Source organism: Pinus tabuliformis, chromosome 7 (genome assembly GCF_031772625.1).
Source record: "Pinus tabuliformis cultivar Carrire ecotype Pingquan chromosome 7, CPIR1, whole genome shotgun sequence".
NCBI lineage: Eukaryota > Viridiplantae > Streptophyta > Pinopsida > Pinales > Pinaceae > Pinus > Pinus tabuliformis.
In genome coordinates, this window is record NC_142293.1 from 902,439,576 (window position 1) to 902,459,829 (window position 20,254).

Genomic DNA, 20,254 nt, shown 5'->3' on the forward strand with positions numbered 1-20,254 from the left:
TTAACTAGTCAAAAACGAAAACCCTAAACTCCTCTGCATATGCTTTAATTTTTAACTTTTGCGGGTTATGGATTTTGGACAAAAATTCTGTGGGTTCTGACTTTTGAATCGGGATGCGTTTCTGGTGAGGAGGATCTGTTTCCCAAGATGAAAGATCTGCCACTTGCCATATTTTGTATGCATTCCTGCGGATCCGGATCCAGATCAGATCTGAGGATACAAAGATCTTGGCCCCCCTGATCTGGTAACATAGGATTTGGGACATCTTCATTACTATTTGGGCATTGAAGTGAGTCAACATCCGAGATGTATATTCCTCCCTCAAAAGAAGTACATTGGAGAATTGTTAAACAACTTTGGCTTCGCTAAATGCAATCCTTTATCCACTCTAATGGAACAAAATTTAAAACTCACATCTAAAGAAGGAAATGAAATTGAGGATGCAACTAAGTATAGACAGCTTGTACGAAGTGTTATTTACCTCACCACTACTAGACTGTGTATTTCATTTGCTATTGGAATCCTTTCTAGGTTTATGCAAAAGCCTTGTGAGGGACATTGGTCGGCTGCAAAAATAGTTTTAAAGTACTTGAAAGGAACACAAGACTTTCGACTGAAATATACATAGGTGGATGACTTCAGTTTGATTGGATATTTTGATTTAGATTTTGTTGGAGATAATGAAAGTGGAGTATCTACTTCAGGTTATGTTATGAGTCTTGGATCAGGAGCTGTCTCTTGGAGATCATGCAAAAAAATAGTTCTATCAGATTCCACAATAGAGGCAGAATATGTGGCAGCTACAGAAGCAACCAAAGAGATTGTGTGGCTCAGGAAAATTCTTAAAGATTTGTAGGAGAAACAAGTGCACTCCACTCCTCTTCTAATTGACAATACTTCTGCAATTAAAATCGCCAAGTATCCAAAATTTCGTGATCAAACCAAACATATCAATACAAAGTATCATTTGATTCGATATCATGTTGAGGCCAAGAGTATTCACCTATGACATTGTTCCACAAATGAGCAAATTATAAACATCTTTACTAAAAGCGCTTGGAATAGAAGCGTTTGAAAGCTTCAGAATTATGCTTGGACTTACAAGCACCCCTTCAGATTTAGGGGGGAATTGTTGGACACCTAATCCTCCGGGATTGGCAACATTTTGTAAATATGTCAATAGAAAATTAGAATAGGAAGAGACTCTGGAATGTGAATCCCAAGGGTCACCATTCTGATTATATATAATTGCATTCATCTTAATGAAATGTATCAATTCGGGAGTTACCATCCTGTCCCGAAAATTCATAACATAAAATTTGCAGGTAAAAAATGATTTTTTAAATTTGGTTGTCTAAGATGAATTGCAAAGAACAAAGATTTTTTGTATGGTATATTTTATTCAAAATTGTTTAAATCTCAGAAAAGTGAACTTGTCATCTTAAAGCACATCTCAGGAAAGTGAACCTGTCATCTTTAAGAACATATTTAATGTTGATAGCCATCAAAATACTGGGTATACTGGGTGAGAATAGCCAAAGCCCTTATTAATATTTTTAAGATTGGCAAGGTTAAGTTGATAGAATATTACTTTATAACAGTAATTATGCTAATATGTAGTCCTTCCTCGTATACCAGATTTTCTGGTACCTTTTATTGAAGAATGTAAAATAGGAAAAATCCTTGAATATACACTTGTTGGCATATGCATAGTCTCTGAAGTTCTTTGAAGTTTGTCTGAAGTTAAAACATGGCATTCATAATTTATTGTAATCAATAATCAATTGGGTTTGGTATTTGTGCTGTTTGAAGATAAGGCCTACTTGTTTCTGATATGTGATTTTAGTGTTTTAATGAACTTATCTTTTTAACTCTATTGGCTCCAGGTTTTTGGCATTGAAGAATTTGGGTAATGTGTTTGCTCAGCAAGGCCGCATGTACTATGAAAAAGCTGTGCAGTTCTATCTTCAAGCAGTGGACATTGATGAAAAGGATGTTGTTGTCTGGAATCAATTAGGAACATTATCATGTGCCTTAGGCTCATTGAATATAGCTCGCAGGGCCTTTGAACAAGGTCTCAAATGCAGTCCTAACAACTGTAAGTTAATGCCTGTCATTTTGCTTGTGTTTCAGTATTGAGACCATGCTATTTTTATGCCTCAACATTTCTATTGCTTGAAAGTCAAAATTTAAGGATTTAAACATTTAGTCTGCTACCAAGCAAAGAAAACCATAAATTGTCTTATATTGAACATACTAGCTTATGCTTCGGTGCATTTTTTGTTAAATTTTCTTTACCAGCCGTGTGTAATCTAGTGAAACACAAACAGAAGAAAATTACTTAAAACAACAGGTCATGAAGAACATGCAATCATCTGTATGCACATTTCATTCACATGTATGTTACAACATAACTCTGCTCTTATACTAGCACAGATCCATCTTAAGCCCAGATCTTTTAAGCTCCGAGGAGTTTGCACCTGGATTTTTTTTTTTAAGGATCCCTATTCGTGCTTAGTAGTGGCTATCTGCTAGTTTATTTCCAGTTTTTTGTTTCTTTTAATATACCTTTTTTTTCCCTTTCTTTAATATGTATATTCTTTCATAATAATAATAATAATAATAATAATAATAATAATATATTATTATTATTATTATTAATATTAATATTATTATTATTATATCTATACTCTCTTCTTTTTTATATATATAGTTTTTTTCATCATCTGTATGCACATTTCATTCACATGTATGTTACAACATAACTTGGCTCTTATACTAGCACAGATCCATCTTAAGCCCAGATCTTTTAAGCTCCGAGGAGTTTGCACCTGGATTTTTTTTTTAAGGATCCCTATTCGTGCTTAGTAGTGGCTATCTGCTAGTTTATTTCCAGTTTTTTGTTTCTTTTAATATACCTTTTTTTTCCCTTTCTTTAATATGTATATTCTTTCATAATAATAATAATAATAATATTATTATTATTATTATTATATCTATACTCTCTTCTTTTTTATATATATAGTTTTTTGCTTCAAAATTTGGTTTTTTTTTTCTCTTTTTTCTTTTTAATAGCGAAAGGCTTTTTTTTTTAACTGCTTGGTCAAGGACCATGAAATTGGAGAAACTCCAAAATTTTTGAGTGTCTGGCAGAAGCTTGGCCAATGGCCAGGATCGAAATACAAAGCTCTAATAAGAGCGTGGCCAAAGGCCAGGATTAGACAACGAGGCTCTGATATCAATTGTGATAGCCAAACCTGACTCATAGTTAAATAAACTAGATCATTTGGAATATGAAGTAATCTATTGAGGATAAAATTTAATATATTGAATAATGTGTGAATGAATTGATATGATTGAATACAATGTGGGCCTGTATACATAGCTAGGTGGGAGTGCCCTTTCATGAAGAGACATGTTTTTTGGAACATGTCCTTTCCTAATTAATTATGATTATGATTGTTATTTATATTTATTTTATACATATTTATGTTCATAACATAGTTATGCATAAAACAAAGAAAAGCTATGCATTATGTTTACGATGAGCTTGACCAAAACCTATATAAGATTAGTGAACTGTTGAGAGATTTACATTCAAGTGTTAATTATATATATTTTCCCCTAGTATCAATTTCCACAATGTAGATGCCATGAACAACATACTAAGTGGTTGAGAGGCCAATGAATGTTCTTAAATAATATGAAAATATTAGATAGCAATGCTATAACCATGTTATAGTTTTTAATATGTTAGATGCTTTTTGAGAAAGGGAATATTTCATGAACACGAAGAAAGAGAGATGACTTGATTTCCTTGGCTTCAGTTGATGTCTATTATTTGCTCTTTAAAAATTGTCCCACAATTTTTTAGTGAATGTTGTTAATGAGTTTTGTAATGCCATTATAGTTTAAACTTTACACCCATAACCCATGACTAATAGTTTTGTTTTCTTGCAAAGTGAAGAGCGGAGGCAAAGATAACAAAGGAAATGGCATTATAGTGAATGCATGATCTGAGCAGATTACATATGGATATTAAATGTCATGCCAATTGTCATATAGACAAGGATAGAAGATGCTCTTAGCATATGAATTCAATTAGGGATTCAAAAAGATCAAGTGTCCAAGCTTCTCTTGGAAGCAAACATTAAGTGACACTTAAAATGGTGGATACACCAATACAATGATATAATTCTCTTGGCATGAGTTGTGATGGAGTTTATGTTGTGGAAGGTTACACCATATCAAGGGATAGATGAGAACCAACAAGAATATATGATATTTAGTCTTTACATGGAAAAAAAACTAATGTGTATCAAATCCTAAATCATATTTTCATGACTCACATCCATCCTCCTATAATATGAAAGGTAAGATTGAATCTGAAATATTAAATTACAGCAGCAAATAGTTGTCTTGCTTTCAACCCAAATCGCAAGGAAGGCTAACAAAACGTCGTTTGGATTAGAGAAGTGTTTTGCTTGTCTAAGTGCTAAGACTAGCAAAAGAACACAAAAGATTGCCACTTTAGCAGAATATTAATTTATTTAATTATTTCCTAAAGTTAGATTTAGGAAAAAGTAAAAGTTCTTAAGTTAACTTATGATTTAATCTTAGCCATTGATCACGATTTAATCTCAATTGTTGAGAAGGAGATTAGGTTTGAGGTGGAATTATAAGAAAAGATAGAGCGAGTTGGTGGCAAGTCAATTGAGCACAAGCAGGCGTGAGAGAAACGAACGAAGAGTGAGGGTTTTAGCAAATTGCAGAACTCAACATCCAAGCAGAAGAAATTGAGTGAAGGTCGAGCCTTTAAAGGCCAGCGCAGAGGTCTATTTGCACATGTGGATCGGATCGTTGGTCTGCGTAGGAATATAGTAGATCCAATGTGCAGGAAGGGAATCGATTTAGTTGGAGAGTGGATGAGTATTTTTCTTGTGATAAATTGGGAAGTTTCTCCCTTGTAATTCTCAGAAGAAAATCTTTTGCTGCAAAAGAATAATAAAATACACACAACGTTGCAGGTTTTCCCTGGAGTTGGGGTTTCTTGTGTTCTATGGTTGATGTCTTTGTTCTCTGATTTATTTTCCGTTTTGCATGTTAAGTTAGAAAACTTAGTGTGTTTGGATTTAAGTTTCCATATGTAATGTTCCTAAACAGGAATATAAGTGACATACAAAGCATACAAACAAACTGGCAATCAAAAAAACGAAATATACATTAAGCACCCATGGAAACGCTGGAAATAGAGAACTGCTAATCCATTTTATTACTTCTTCAGGAGCAAATGCAATAGTAAAATAGAATGGTGCCCATGACAAAACCCAGGTGAGAAAATGCTGAACTGAAGGCTGCGACAACTGCTGCACCAAACTAAACTGCGCTGCCCCAGGAAACTGTTATGTCTGTTGACTTCGAAGGGCTAGAATCTCTGCTTCCCGTGCTCAGAATTTTGCCCCCTTTTTGAGTCATCTGGGACTTACACCTTGCTTGATTGCAAGGTGTAAGAATGAATCTAGAACGAGAGCTGCTCCCTCCTTATGACTCCTTGGGCCTCCCTAGCCTCGTGGGCCCCTCCATCCACCTATTCGACTTTCCCTCCAAGCTATTCAAATGGGCCAATTCGAACTCCCATGTGGGTGGCCCTCACATTCCACTAGCAGCCAAATAAAGTCGAATTGCCTCCTAAGTCCCTAAGTCGAAAATGATGGGTTCTCTTCCTTAACCAAAATTGTGCAAAATTGTGTAGCAGCGCCCTGTTACAAATGCATTTGAGAAGGGACATGACACTAGAATATTAGTGTAAATTTCTAGTTTACTGGGTTTGAAGGAAATCTAACAGGAAAATAAATACCATTTAAGTGTAGTTTAATGCGACAATAGCTCATCCCTTACAACACACTTCCCAAGCAAATTATATTTATGAGAATGACTTATTACAACAGATTACTATAATAGTAAATCTGTCTCTTCATCTTTTAAGTACTTGTTAAGTTGCTTAACAAATTCTGTTCAGTATTATGTCAAATAAGCAAGCATAATAAACACTAGAAATCCACCTATTCGACTTTCCCTCCAAGCTATTCGAATGGGCCAATTCGAACTCCCATGTGGGTGGCCCCCACATTCCACTAGCAACCAAATAAAGTCGAATTGCCTCCTAAGTCCCTAAGTCGAAAATGATGGGTTCTCTTCCTGATTCAGGTGGCTCCAGACACATGTAGAAGTCCCAGATGACTCAAAAAGGGGGCAAAATTCAAAGTGGTTAGATTGTTCCCAAACCAACACCAAATCGAAGTGCTCGTTGCCCTGATTCCAATGGTGTGAACGGAACTCAATTCCGAGCTCGTATGAGGGAGAAAGAGCCAGTCAAAGTTTTTGTCAAAGTTGGGCTGTGGGCCAAGTTTAAGTGTCCTACAAATTCATCGTCAACCGACTTGGGAACCTAGCTCCTGAGAGCGGGCGAAATTGTTGCCTTTTGAATTTGTCTAATATCCCTTATATTAGACAAATTAAAAAATGACTATTATTATAAATAAAATAAATAAAATATTAAATTAGGTGGCGGGCCATGACCCCCGCCACCTCCATCGGACCCCACATGTATTATTAAAATCAAATTTTAATTAAAGAGGGCCTACAGGGTGTGACCCCCGCTGGCCCCAACCCACAACGGAATTTATATTAAAAATGGGCCGGTTGCCATGACCGTGCCGAACCCCCAACTACCATGCCACAATACTAATAAACATTATATATATGTTGGGGTGGGCGGTCCACCTCTGGTGGACCCGACCCACATCCGCTCCACTTGTCGCAATTGAATCGTGGGCGACGGGGTTGCTCGAGCGCTCACACCACCACTCAAACGGTCAAACCAAAATATAACCGTTACCAAATTAATACATGCGCCCCCTTCAAAGCTTCCATTTAATGCATAAACGACGTGGGTAGTGCGGGAAGCGGGCCATCGGACCGGCGGCCCTGCCTCCCCTTAAATACACAAGCAACAGTTTTATAACAAAAAAGGAGGGGCAGGATTTAATCCCCTGATCCCTCCGCAACCACTCCACTGTTTTAACCAACGTGCCAACAGACTCCGTTAGGAGGTCCACCACTGAAATAATATTTAAACCCTCATTTCCTCAGTGCGCGGAGGCCAAGGCAGAGCGTGGAAATCGAGACATTTTTTTGTATATTAATGGTAGGGGGAACCATGAGCATGGAGCAGAGGCAGGGGGAACCATGATTGAGCCCAACTTTTAGGAGGGCGAAATTTTTTAGTGTCCAAATTGGACAAACTTTATGTCGATCCTACACCTCTCATCGACACGAACTTGATGGCGCAAAGAAAATTTTGATCTGAGCAACAGATCTTCAGATGACCTGGAGGAGGGAATCTTTAAGGAATCTAGGGGGAATCTAAAAGATTCTTGTAGCCCAAAATTTTTACTTTGTCAGAATTCAAAAATTTGACAGTCGATTTTACACTATTCGACGCCACGAATTTGATGGTGCAATCAGATTTTCCATTTGATCATTCCATTTTTCGACCACTTTTCAAAGTGGAGTGCAGGTGTCAGCATTCAATGTACGAGTAGTCATTTCCATGATATTCGACGCCACGAGATTGATGGTACAACCAGATCTAGCAGTTTATCATCCTCTTCTTCAGATAATTCCTTGATGTGAGGTATATGTAGTGTGATCATGTACTTCTTTGTCTCTTTGCTTGAGATGCATTGCGTTGTATAGATCCCTGTTTGATGTTTGATGTGGGATCTTGTTTTGTTCTTGGTGTGAGATGTACTTATTGTCATGTTTTGATTGAGATCCCTTTGTCGTCATGTTGACGGGATACTCATATGTCGTCATCTATGTTTGAATTGAGATCCCTTTGATGCCATGTTGGCGAGATGCTCATTATTAACATATGTGAAATTATGTCATGCTGATAGGAGTCCTTTTTTGAATGAGAGTTCTCACAGCGGAACATCTCTTGGAGCCACTACTGCGTGAGGGCATATTCCTTGTATGATAGGGAAAACACATTCATGTATATCATCACTCTTTATAGCACTTAATGCAACAGTCTACACCATCTTGACACCGGGGCCCGGAGACGTAGTCCCTCCTGGACGAACTCCGTTATCAACGTTTTGTGTTTTATGTTGCTGATTATTGTCATGTTCCCTCTTCTTTACAACATGCATATATGTTTATTTATGCTCTTTAAAATGCAATTCTAACAACATCATGGAAGTAAAAGATCTTGATTAAATCCGAGAGTTGAGTCAGCTCGGATCAGTTCCTTAGCCAAAATTGTGCAAAATTGTGTAGCAGCACCCTGTTACAAATGTATTTGAGAAGGGACATGACACTAGAATATTAGTTTAAATTTCTAGTTTACTGGGTTTGAAAGAAATCTAACAGGAAAATAAATACCATTTAAGTGTAGTTTAATGCGACAATAGCTCAGCCCTTATAACACACTTCCCAAGCAAATTATATTTATGAAAATGATTCATTACAAAAGATTACTATAATAGTAAATCTGTCCCTTCATCTTTTAAGTGCTTGTTAAGTTGCTTAACAAATTCTATTCACTATTATGTCAAATGAGCAAGCATAATAAACACTAGAAACTACTGGGTGTTCAACTTAACATAAGCTGAAGTTCAAATATGCAAGTACATAGTTTGGAATTTGGATAGCTAGATCACTTTATATATATATATATATATATATATATATATAGAAGATGAAGTACCAGTACATGCCACAACTTAGTATATATATATATATATATATATATATATATATATATAGAAGATGAAGTACCAGTACATGCCACAACTTAGTACACACTAGTACAAATCAAGCTTTCAAAAACCTAACTAGGGAATCCACCAATCTAGCAAAGTCCTAGCCACCAACTGCTCTTAGTTAGGAATCTCTCTTGGGTCCTTACTGAAGCTGGTTGCTCCTCCAAAGATCCACAACAAGCAAATCCTCCTTGGCAGCTTCACTTGCATCACACAAATGTATATGATAGTCTCCTCCTATTTCTCCACTTCAAGCACTCAAGTACCATTAGAGTTTTATAATGCCACAATACTCTTGTGTTCTCGCACAAGATCTACAAGATCAGTTGGTCCCTTTAGTCCTCTAAGGTTTCTTCCTAACCCTAGCTTGTGGTGTTTTGTTAGAGAAATTCGTAACCCTAGTCTTCCCCTGAATTTCTTCAAGTGAAGTACAAGCCTCCATGCAAGCAATCAAGAGTCCCCTTGTTAAAATTGGCAACTAGGGCCAAACTCCATGTGGGTCATCTTATTTATGGCAGCTGATATTTTTCTTGGATCCCTCTCATTGAGAGGTGTAGGATTGATCTAAAGATCATCCAATTCCGATAAGTATTCACGGAGTTGTGAATTTGTTTTTGTTATTAGACAATTCATCAAGGTCGGCCAGCAACCAAATAAACCCCACATGTGCTCAACGTTTTAGTATAAAAGGGTATGACTTGATAGTCATTTCTACACACACTTCTATCTTGATTTCTCTCTCCACTTGTCTTGGGTTTTAGTGGAAGAGAAATCCAGAAGTGGAAGCCCTAGATGTTGGAGGAAAAGAGGCTGCCCTAGATGCAGATGGAAGGCAACCCTAGACGCAAACTAAAGGGTTCCCTAACATAGACCTAAAGGCTGCCTTAAACGTTGTCTAATCCAGCCCTAAACGCTGATCTAATTCAGCCCTAATGCAGTCAAGCTTATGGGCCATAGTGAGGGTTTGCTGTAGGTGACAGTGTGGTAAGTAAGGGTTGTTCCAAGTGCATAATGCTGGGCAGATTAGGCCAAGGAACAACTGTGTGGACAACAGAGTCTTAGCCGTCATATAAAGGGTCAAAGGGACAATGTGGAGGCTGCCCTAGATAGCGTGAAGGGATGTATGGACAACAACTTCTCAAGGGAGGGAAGCCGCACTCTTTTCAAGGTTTGTTGCCAAGTTTAGAGGTGGTTGTTAGGGTACTATTGATACCCTAACCAGAGTTGCAGAACTACAACCGTGCACCAGCATTCAAGTACAAGTATGAGGATAATTTGATGATGAGAGTGTTGTTAGAAGAATCAGTGTAAGCAAGTACAACTTGGCAAGCATGGCTAGACAACATGGCAAGCATAGCAAGCTGTGATGGGACAACAGTTGTGACATGGCAGAAAAGGTACATGATGCTGCAAACTCATTGGACAACACAATGATGGGACAACAGCATGTTAGGACAACAGTATGTTGGGACAACACAATGATTAGGACAACTATGACATTGTGCAGCTGTGACACAATAGGACAACATCAACAACAACTACATGGTGGCTGTACATAGTGGTATGGTACATGGGACAACTAGTATTTAGTGTAGCATGTTCATGGTGCTGCAATAGTATGGTACATGGGACAACAAGAACAACAAGGTGCAACAAGCATAGCGCTACAAGGACATTGGGACAATAATATGGTACTTGGTGCAGCAAGCATAGTACTGCAAGCACATTGGGATATCAGTTTGGTACTTGGTGCAACAAGTACATGGAGCAACAATGGTGTAGCAAGCACATGGGTGACAACATGGTGTAGCAGTGGCACAAGGTACAACAATGCTAAATACTGGGGCAACAGTGCATCATAAGGTGCAACAATATGATGTGTACAGCATGGTCACAAGGTCCAACATTGTGATGATGGGTACAACATGGTGCAGTGAGGTGCAGCATGATGAAGAGATGCAACACAATGATAGGTGAAGGAGTCACCTTGGAGAATCAGTTGAAGTAGCATGTCTTCAACTAATCTCATGTATCATCTTCTTAGAGATGATCTATGCTCTTATCTAGATAAGTCAAAGTGTTGACTTTTGTTGTAAATGTACTCTCTTTCTCTCTCTCTCTATCTGTTGAACTATTGAAGAACATATAAGAAGAATTGATCAAGGGTTTCCCCACATTGGGGTTTGTCCTTGGCTAGCGCCACATCTTGTGTCCTCTTGTCTTGGCTTGTCTTTTGCAATTTATGTTTATGTTCTATCTGCAGTTTACTTTAATGCTGATGTGATTGCTAATCTGGAAAAGATATTGAGCTAACTGTGAAAATTGAAATAAATTTCTCTAAGCATAGAACATACCTAAACTTAACATGGTATCAAAGGTGAGGTGAAGGCAAAGCCCAAGCAAGAGTGAAAGAGCAATCACCGAAGACAGTTGGGAAGGACAAAAGGGTCAATGGATTCCTCATCCCTCTTCAAATTCACCAAGGGCGAAGTCAAAGCAGAGTATATTATCAGAATGGCGCAGCAAAAGCTTCTGATGGCCTGCCTATAGATCACTTCAATGGGAAGTTCGGATCTCAAGGTGAAAGGAAAGGCAGATTCCTTGCTTACAATAAGTTCGACCATTATGCGAAGGAGTGTCCAAATGGCAGGGACACATCTCTTAATGAAGATAAAAATCATTCCAGGGACATCTTCAATGATCAGAGGAATGACAGGTAATACAGGTCATAAAGGAAACGACCGATTCTTCGAAGAAAGCAAGGAACCCCAGGTATGAAGAATCAAATGTTGTTTCTGATAAGATAAAGAAGCATTATCTTGTAATTGGCCCTCTCCTTCAGATTCTGTGGGAATTTGGCTTATTGATTGTAGTGCTTCAAGGCACTTCATCGGATAAAAGGGTGATCTCTCTAATTTAGTAGAGATGGAAACAATCGTGGGCTTATACTTGGAGCCGATGTCACCTATCCCGGAAAGGGTGTAGGAAATGTTACCCCTCAATTGAATGAGGGTAACTCTATTCATTTACGAGAATCTCTTTATGTAGCTGATCGCAAGAAGAACCTGGTGTCCATTTCGGCAATGGAAGTCAAAGGTTTCAGGGTGGCATTCATCGATGGAAAGGTACGCGTTTGAAAATATAATTTTCAAAGATGCTTTTTCTCATGGGTTCAGGGATGGAAATTTGTATCAAGTTGCAATATGGTTCATTGGGGATCATGTCAATTGACATATGATCATATCTCATCTATAACACTGAAGGTCTACTTATGGGGCCCTACCCGATGTGAGTCAGATGGTGACAAGGATGCCTGAATTCAAGAAGAGCATGAAGGTACATGTCTGAGATGTACCGAAGGAAAATCTTACAAGGGGACCATTCCCCTCATGTAGCAGGTCCATAGGTTTGGAACAACCCGAGGGGTTTGAGATTCATGATCAGGAATCTCATGTGTGCAGGTGGAAGAAAGCCCTCTATGGCTTGAAGCAAAACACCTTAGGCTTAGTATGAGACTCGAGAGGATTGATAACTGTTTGATGAAGCAGAGATTCACTAGGAGTGAAGCCGATCCAAACCATTGCTCAAAGGTTGTGGATGATAGATCTCTCATACCGACACCTTCTGAGGGCGACCTATTTCTGACAGGTGCAAACCCTCTCATTTGCAGAAGTAAGAGGGAGTTGGATTTCGGATGTGGAACGGTAAACTGCAAGCCCGTGACTACCTCGAGGATCTTAACTTTCAGAAGTTATATGGTAGTGATGCAGACCAGATTTGGGAAATACCTCTGAGTTTCATAAACTCATTCATGTTGATGTTCTTAGTGAACTTCCATCTGGACATATGATTTGCAGTTAGTATGATGAGCTCATATATGGTTGAGCCTCACTGGATTGGTGCCAAGAATCTTCTGAGATGTCTTTGGGGCACAATCTCTCATGGATTGAGATACACTGCCGGAAATATGAAGCTGCATGATTATTCGAATGCTGACTAGGCAGGCAATGTGGAGGATCTCAAGAGCACTTTTGAGCGCTGATTCTCTTTGGGTTCTGCTCAGTATCCTGGATGAGCAGGAAGCAGAAGACGGTTGCTTTAAGCACCGTAGAATACATAGCTATGAATATGACCTCGTGTGAAGCTGCCTGGTTGCGGGAGCTCTTCAGTGAGCAATTTGTACACATGATGGATACCATCGTGATCTTCTGTGTCAACCAGGGGGGATTCGATTGTTGAGGAATCCTGTATTCTATGATTGCTCTAGCATATGGACATCAGATACTACCTTATCTGGGATATGGTACGTCGATGAGCGAGGATGCTCCATTGCATTGAGAATGATGTATAGGTGGCAGACATTTTGTCTAAGCCCCGGGGAAAGGTCAAATTTGTGACTTTCCCGAACGACGTGGAGTCGTTGAGAGACCCTCTTATGAGGGTCCTGCATGTTGCATGCATTGAGCTCTGGGAGCTCCGGGGGGCTTGGGGTACTTACTGGAGCAACACACGACCATAGGGTGACTCACCCTCCCCTAATGGTGCACTGTGTACGGGGTGAATGGCTCGGCCTTCCCCTGTGATACCCCGAGATGACTCAGGGACAGGATGAATGTTTCTCCTGTCGAGGCATCCTACCCATGCAGTCTGGGACTCATGGGAAGTATCTCTCATCTGGCCAATGAGCAGGGAAATGGGGTTAGGGACCATAGTAATACTATTGATGGACGCATCGTTGTATCTACGTACTCCCTATGCTAGGATGACCTGCATTGATCTGGGATCAATGAAACTGATCTGGGGTCCACATGAGTGGTTTGAGACACTCTTTTGTGATATTGATCTGGGATCAATAAAACTGACTCCGGGTCAGTAGAGAATGGTATGAGACATTATCGATCAATTCTTCTTATTCATGGTTCAATAGAGCAGAGCAGAGCAGTGCAGGGCACTGATGGCAGAGAGTACTGTCAGACATATGGATCAGCGGATGGAGTTCTCCCTAGTTGAGAGGGAGTGTTAAAACTGGCAATTTGGGCCAAAATCCATATGGGTCATCTTATTTATGGCAGTTGATATTTGTCTTGGATCCCTCTCATCGAGAGGTGTAGGATTGATCTAAAGATCATCCAATTTTGATAAGTATTCATGGAGTTATGAATTTATTTGTGTTATAAGACATTTCGTCAAGGTCGTCCAACAACCAAATAAACACCACATGTGCTCAACATTTTAGTATAAAAGGAGATGACTTGATAGTCATTTCTACACACAGTTCTATCTTGATTTCTCTCTCCACTTGTCTTGGGTTTTAGTGGAAGAGAAATCTAGCAGTGGAAGCCCTAGTCGTTGGAGGAAAGAGGCTGCCCTAGATGCAGATGGAAGGCAACCCTACATGCAGATGGAAGGCAACCCTAGACGCAGACTAAAGGGTTCCCTAACACAGACCTAAAGGCTGCCCTAAACGTTGGTGTAATCAAACCCTAAACATTGGTCTAATCCAACCCTAACGTTGATCTTATTCAACCCTGACGTAGTCAAGTTTATGGGCCGCAATGAGGGTTTGCTGTAGGTGACAACATGGTAAGTAAGGGCTGTTCCAAGTGCATAATGCTGGGCAGATTAGGCTGAGGAACAACTGTGTGGACAACAGAGTCTTAGCCGTTGTATAAAGGTTCAAAGGGACAACGTGGAGGCTACCCTAGACAGCATGAAGGGATGTATGGACAATAACTTCTCAAGGGAGGGAAGCCGCACTCTTTTCAAGGACTGTTGCCGAGTTTGGAGGTGGTTGTTAGGGTACTATTGATGCCCTAACCAGAGTTGCAGAACTACAACCGTGCACTAGCATTCAAGTATAAGTATGAGAATAATTTGATGATGAGAGTGTTGTTAGAAGAATCAGTGTAAGCATGTACAACTTGGCAAGCATGGCAAACATAGCAAGCAGTGATGGGACAATAGTTATGACATGGCAGCAAAGGTACATGGTGCTGCAAACTCATTGGACAACACAATGATGGGACAACAGCATGCTAGGAGAATAGCATGTTGGGACAACACAATGATTGGGACAACTACGACATTGTGTTGTGGCACAATAGGACAACAACAACAACGAGTACATGGTGGCTGTGCCTAGTGGTATGGTACATGGGACAACTAGTGTTTAGTGCAGCAAGTTCATGGTGCTGCAATAGTATGGTACATGGGACAACAACAACAAAAGGTGCAGCAAGCAGATTGGGACAACAATACGGTACTTGGTGTAGCAAGTACACGAAGCAACAATGTTGCAGCAAGCACATGGGTGACAACATGGTGCAGCAGTGGCACAAGGTACAACAGTGTTAAACACTGGGACAACAGTGCAGCATAAGGTGCAACAGTATGATGTGTACAACATGGTCATAAGGTCTAGCATTGTGATGATGGGTACAACATGGTGCAGTGAGGTGCAACATGATGAATAGATGCAGCACAATGATAGGTGAAGGAGTCACCTTGGAGAATCAGTTGAAGCAACATGTCTTCAACTGATCTCATGTATCATCTTTTTAGAGACGATCTATACTCTTACCTAGATAAGTCAAAGTGTTGACTTCTGTTGTAAATGTACTATCTCTCTCTCTCTGCTGAACTCTTGAAGAACATATAAGAAGAATTGATCAAGGTTTCCCCACATTGGGGTTTGTCCTTGGCTAGCACCACATCTTGTGTCCTCTTGTCTTGGCTTGTCTTCTGCGATTTATGTTTATGTTCTCTCTGTAGTTTACTTTAATGCTGATGTGATTGCTAATTTGGAAAAGATATTGAGCTAATTGTGAAAATTGAAATAAATTGCTCTAAGCATAGAACATACCTAAACTTAACACCCCTGCTGACTAGGGCTCAACACCCTCCACTAAGGTGTCCAACACTCCTTCAAGCGCTGAAATTTTAACTAGGGCGAGTCTTCATAATTGTCATTGTACTTGTATCATTATGTATTTTATGTAAAAACAAAAGAAGAAAAAATTATCATTCTCTAGCATGTTCTTCATTCTTTATTTTGGTCAAAAGAAAAATGTAAAAGGGCATATTCTTCATGACCCTTGTAAAAGAAGCAAATTTGAATTTTTTGAAAAGCGTCATTTGTCCTCCAATTTGCCAAGTCAGCTCTCTAGAAGACAAGTTGGCCTACCCAAAAGACGTGTCCTTTCGGATGAAGGAACAACTATATATTGGCACCCGTCCTCCACCATTTGGAAAGCAAGTTCGACTATCATTTGTGGAAGACAATTTAGATTTGTGGCATGAAATCTGAATATACATCAATGAAGGTTTTGAGGCCCCTATTGTCTGAAATACACCAAGGATCTAAGCCTCTATGATGATGCAAGCTCTTGAGATATATCTCTCTCTGTGATGTGAACTCTTGTGGCATATCTCTCTTTGTGATGTGAGTTTTTGTGACATATATCTCTCTGTGGTGCGAGCTCCTGTGACATATCTCTCTCTGTGATGTGAGTTTCCATGACATATCTCTCTCTGTGATGCGAGTTCCTCTGCCATATCTCTCTCTCTTTGTGATGCGAGTTCTTGTGCCATATCTCTCTCTCTTTGTGATGCGAGTTCCTGTGACATATCTCTCTCTCTGTGATGCGAGTTCTGTGATATATAATTCTCTGTGTTGATGTGAGTTTCAGGAGTACATAATGATATAAGTTTTAGAGGCACATTCGCATCCATTGATGCAAGTTTCAGAGGTACATGATTGTAATATTCCTAGTGGAAAAATTAATAGTAATATCCAAACATGTGCTAAGAACAACAGGCAAAATATGAAATCAAAGTACCCAATCTAGAACACTAATAAATAGAAGCAGAAAATCTGAGCCATTTTATTAATATGGGGAAAATCTGAGTACGAGTGTGAGAACAATGGAACCTAGGCTTGCTATGCAAGCTATGTAAACCCCAAGTGATACAACTTTGATTCGGAGGAAATACTGGCCCAAATTGGTATTGTGCACTCCCCAGAAAATCTCTGTTGCTGCTGCTAGAATGGGATTGAAGATTTTGCTATGAAGAATGCTTGGATCACCCTGAAATTGGAGCCACGGACTACCTTCCAAACCCCCTGAAATACCTAGAAAGGGTTTAGCCCAACAACAAGCTAAAACTAAACTGGCAAAGTGATGCAACTTTACCAGCTAACCAACAATATGCCTTGCTATAAGAATTAGGATTTCAGGGCCGAATATCGCTTGGAACATTTTATAAAATTATCTAGAGACTCCTCTCAATAAACCCACAAAAACCTAGAAAGGGTTTGGGCTAAATCCACTGACCCCCGGTTGACCCCCAACAAGTGTGAATTGGCCAATTTGGACAGAAAACGCCCCACAATATTGATACTATTGAATTATGCCCAAATCCACCACAAAAAATTTCTCCCAACTCTGTCTAAATTCTCCACTGAGAATTACCTCCTATTTCCTGCCCTTATCTCTTCGGTTGCACTTCTCTAAACCCATACGCAACACTTGGTTGATAGCTTCTATGCCCCTGCCAAAAGCTAGAAAAATCGACTCAGGTAATAGCCTCCAATCCAGGCTGACAAATTACTGTCCAAATTCTGGTCTAAAAATAAGAGGATTTCCTGCAAAAACTCAGAGCCTACACACACTTGCTCCCACAATGTGCTCCACAAAAATACGTCTGCGCCCAAGAAATGCACATTGCTGAGTAAACTCCTACAATGATGTCCAATGGAAGCTTTGAATTGAGCTCCCCAAATTGCTTCACTAGGGAGACACTCAAAGTTCTCTAAATTGAGGGTGGAATCCCGCTCAGAAATTCATTGTGCTGAATAGCACGGGTTGTCTTGGCTAAGTAGCTCAAGGGAACTAGTGTCGAATTGTAAAATGACTAAAAGATACAAAAAGTGAGGCCCTCAAGCTCTATTTATAAGTCGTTGGCCTCTTCTCCCCTCGTGATCCCCACTCTCTCTCTCTCTCCCCTAATTCGCACTTCCTTCTCTTTTCTCTCTCCTCCAAGAGTGAGAGTTCCCTCCTTGGGTCAAATTTCTCTTTCTTGTGGCCCCCCCATTCCACTAGAGCTGTAATTTTCCCTTTTTCTCCTAAATCTCAATGTCTCTAATGTGGAAAATCAAAATTGGGGACATGATAGTCCTTCCTGCCAAATATTGCTTGTCCTCAAGCAATGCATGAACAAGCGCCCTCCTTGACTATTGATCGCCACTGTCACCGCCAATAATACCAGGGTCCCAAATGTGCCACTGAGACATCCCTGATCTTTGCACTGTCCTGTCACGAAGGAATCTCTGAGTACTAGGATCCCAAGCTATCCTGTTCAATGTGAAGCACCCCTTGCTCCACTCACTGTCCAGCCAGGTATAGCTACCAAAAGCCCTCTGCATACTATCAATAAGTAGAGTGTCATGATAGTGTAGGACTCTGTCCAACTCCCCATGAGGCTACCTTACCGAGTAGTCCAGCTCATGCACACCCAATCCCTGTGGGAATGAAGTCTCTTCTGCATGAGCTCCTCCTGATATCCTCTTGTTGATAAGCTTTCCATGCCGATCAAGTCCCACATACCATCTGCGAGTCACTAAAGCCCAACAAAAGCTCTAAGTGATCTCCCCCTGTAGTAGCGAACTCATCCCTAAAGGTCACTGAGTTGTCAATTAGTATGATCCCCGTGTCCCATGCCAATCCCAGAAGGGTGCCACCATGATGTTGCTGTGCCACTCTGACACTAATATTGCCCATCGTGCGCACACTGTGTCCTCCTCGCCTGAAACTTGATGACGAAATATTGACGAAGGCCAAGCTCATCCTTCTCAGGTACCTCAATGATGTCAATATCTACCCATCCATTGCTAATCTCTATCCTGAGTTGCAACGGGAAAAACCTGCCTCACCATACAATGGAGGCCTTAACGATCCCCCATGTTTCAACCCCAAAGTGAGCTAGATCACCTGCAACTTGTAGAGATTCTTCATCCTCACATGTTATGAACTTAAAATCATAACAATTAAATAAAATATTAAAATATTATTTAATAATAAATTATTAGTTATAATCTATGAAACCGGATTTGTCCAAAACAGGCCTCGTGTCCGGATCCCACAAATCCGACACGATTCGATGGGAATTCGAATCCTAAAACGGGACACCACGTGTCCTAACAGGACACCATTGAATCCCGGTCGTGTCCCATTAGGACACTTTGTGTCCCGATTTTGGGATTCGAATCCCAAAAAAGTGAGGGTTTATGAGGTTTATGAGGGGAGGTTTATGAGGTTTACGAGGGGGGTTTATGAGGTTTGTAAGGGTTTATGAGGTTTATGGGGTTTGTGAGGGTTTATGAGTGACGGTTTATGAGGTTTATGGGGTTTGTGAGGGTTTATGAGTGAGGGTTTGTGAGGGTTTATGAGGGTTTGGGAGGGTTTATGAGGTTTGTGAGGGTTTATGCAGATATTTGAATTTTGTATGTACTATGCACGCTATAATGTTACTAACTTACTTTGTAAATAGTAAAACTAACATCTAGATGAAGATCTATGTTTGAAATCAATGAATTTGTATCATTAATGAGAATTTGTGTAAGAAATATCTAATTTTTAATATATATATATATATTTTAATAAAATAATATATAAGGAATCCTACGTGTCCTGATCCTGGGGGTCAATCGGTCCGAATTCGACACTCAAATTCCCGAATCCTCGTGTCAGGTGACTTAGGTTATAATCAATTAATTAACAAATAACTAGTTAAATGAAGAGACATTAGTCCCCAAGGGACATCTCTCTCTAATTAGGCATGGTCAGTCAACTCCTATTTAAGGAGCACCGCCTCAACCTTGTAATCATCATTCAATTTTTATCATATATATATATATATATATATATATATATATATATATAAACATATTACATTCAAAATCTTATCTGATGTCTTATTATCAGTTTACAACAAATTAAACATTAATATTGCTAACAGTGGTATCAGAGCCAGAACTAGTCTAGTGACACCCACGAGCTTTTGCTGGCCATCAGGCCCGATAGGCCTTCAATCAACACCCTGGGTTTCGCTGTGCAATACAGTGCTCACAGAATAGAGGTGCAGTCTTTGTGTGGGGCGTGGCTCAGGTTCTGGAATAACCGTTCCTTGAGATCCGCTGTCTGCCTGATTCTGCGTGGTGATCAGCGTACAATAGCGTACGCCTGCAAGTTAACAGCCCCGTGGAATTGCAATCAGGTTTGCTGGCAGAGCGGGGCCTCGAGATCCGCTGTCGGTTTTCCACTGCTGTGGAAAATGTTTCGTGTGGAATAGGTTAATGCTACAACAAGGGTCGTCGTGAGGTCAACAGATTGACGTAGCTGGAGAGCCACGGTGGTTAAACGCTGAAG

General features: G+C 39.9%; 1 protein-coding gene across 2 annotated transcripts in view; it reads left to right on the plus strand.

The window, feature by feature from the left end:
• The window catches only part of LOC149250531 (Tetratricopeptide repeat (TPR)-like superfamily protein), a 201,941-nt gene that overhangs the window by 134,816 nt on the left and 46,871 nt on the right, over window positions 1-20,254 (plus strand). For both annotated transcript variants that reach the window (XM_089459117.1, XM_089459118.1), the window contains exon 6: window positions 1,887-2,098. In XM_089459117.1, coding sequence (XP_089315243.1) covers window positions 1,887-2,098 — 212 coding nt within the window. The remainder of the gene's footprint in view (window positions 1-1,886; window positions 2,099-20,254) is intronic.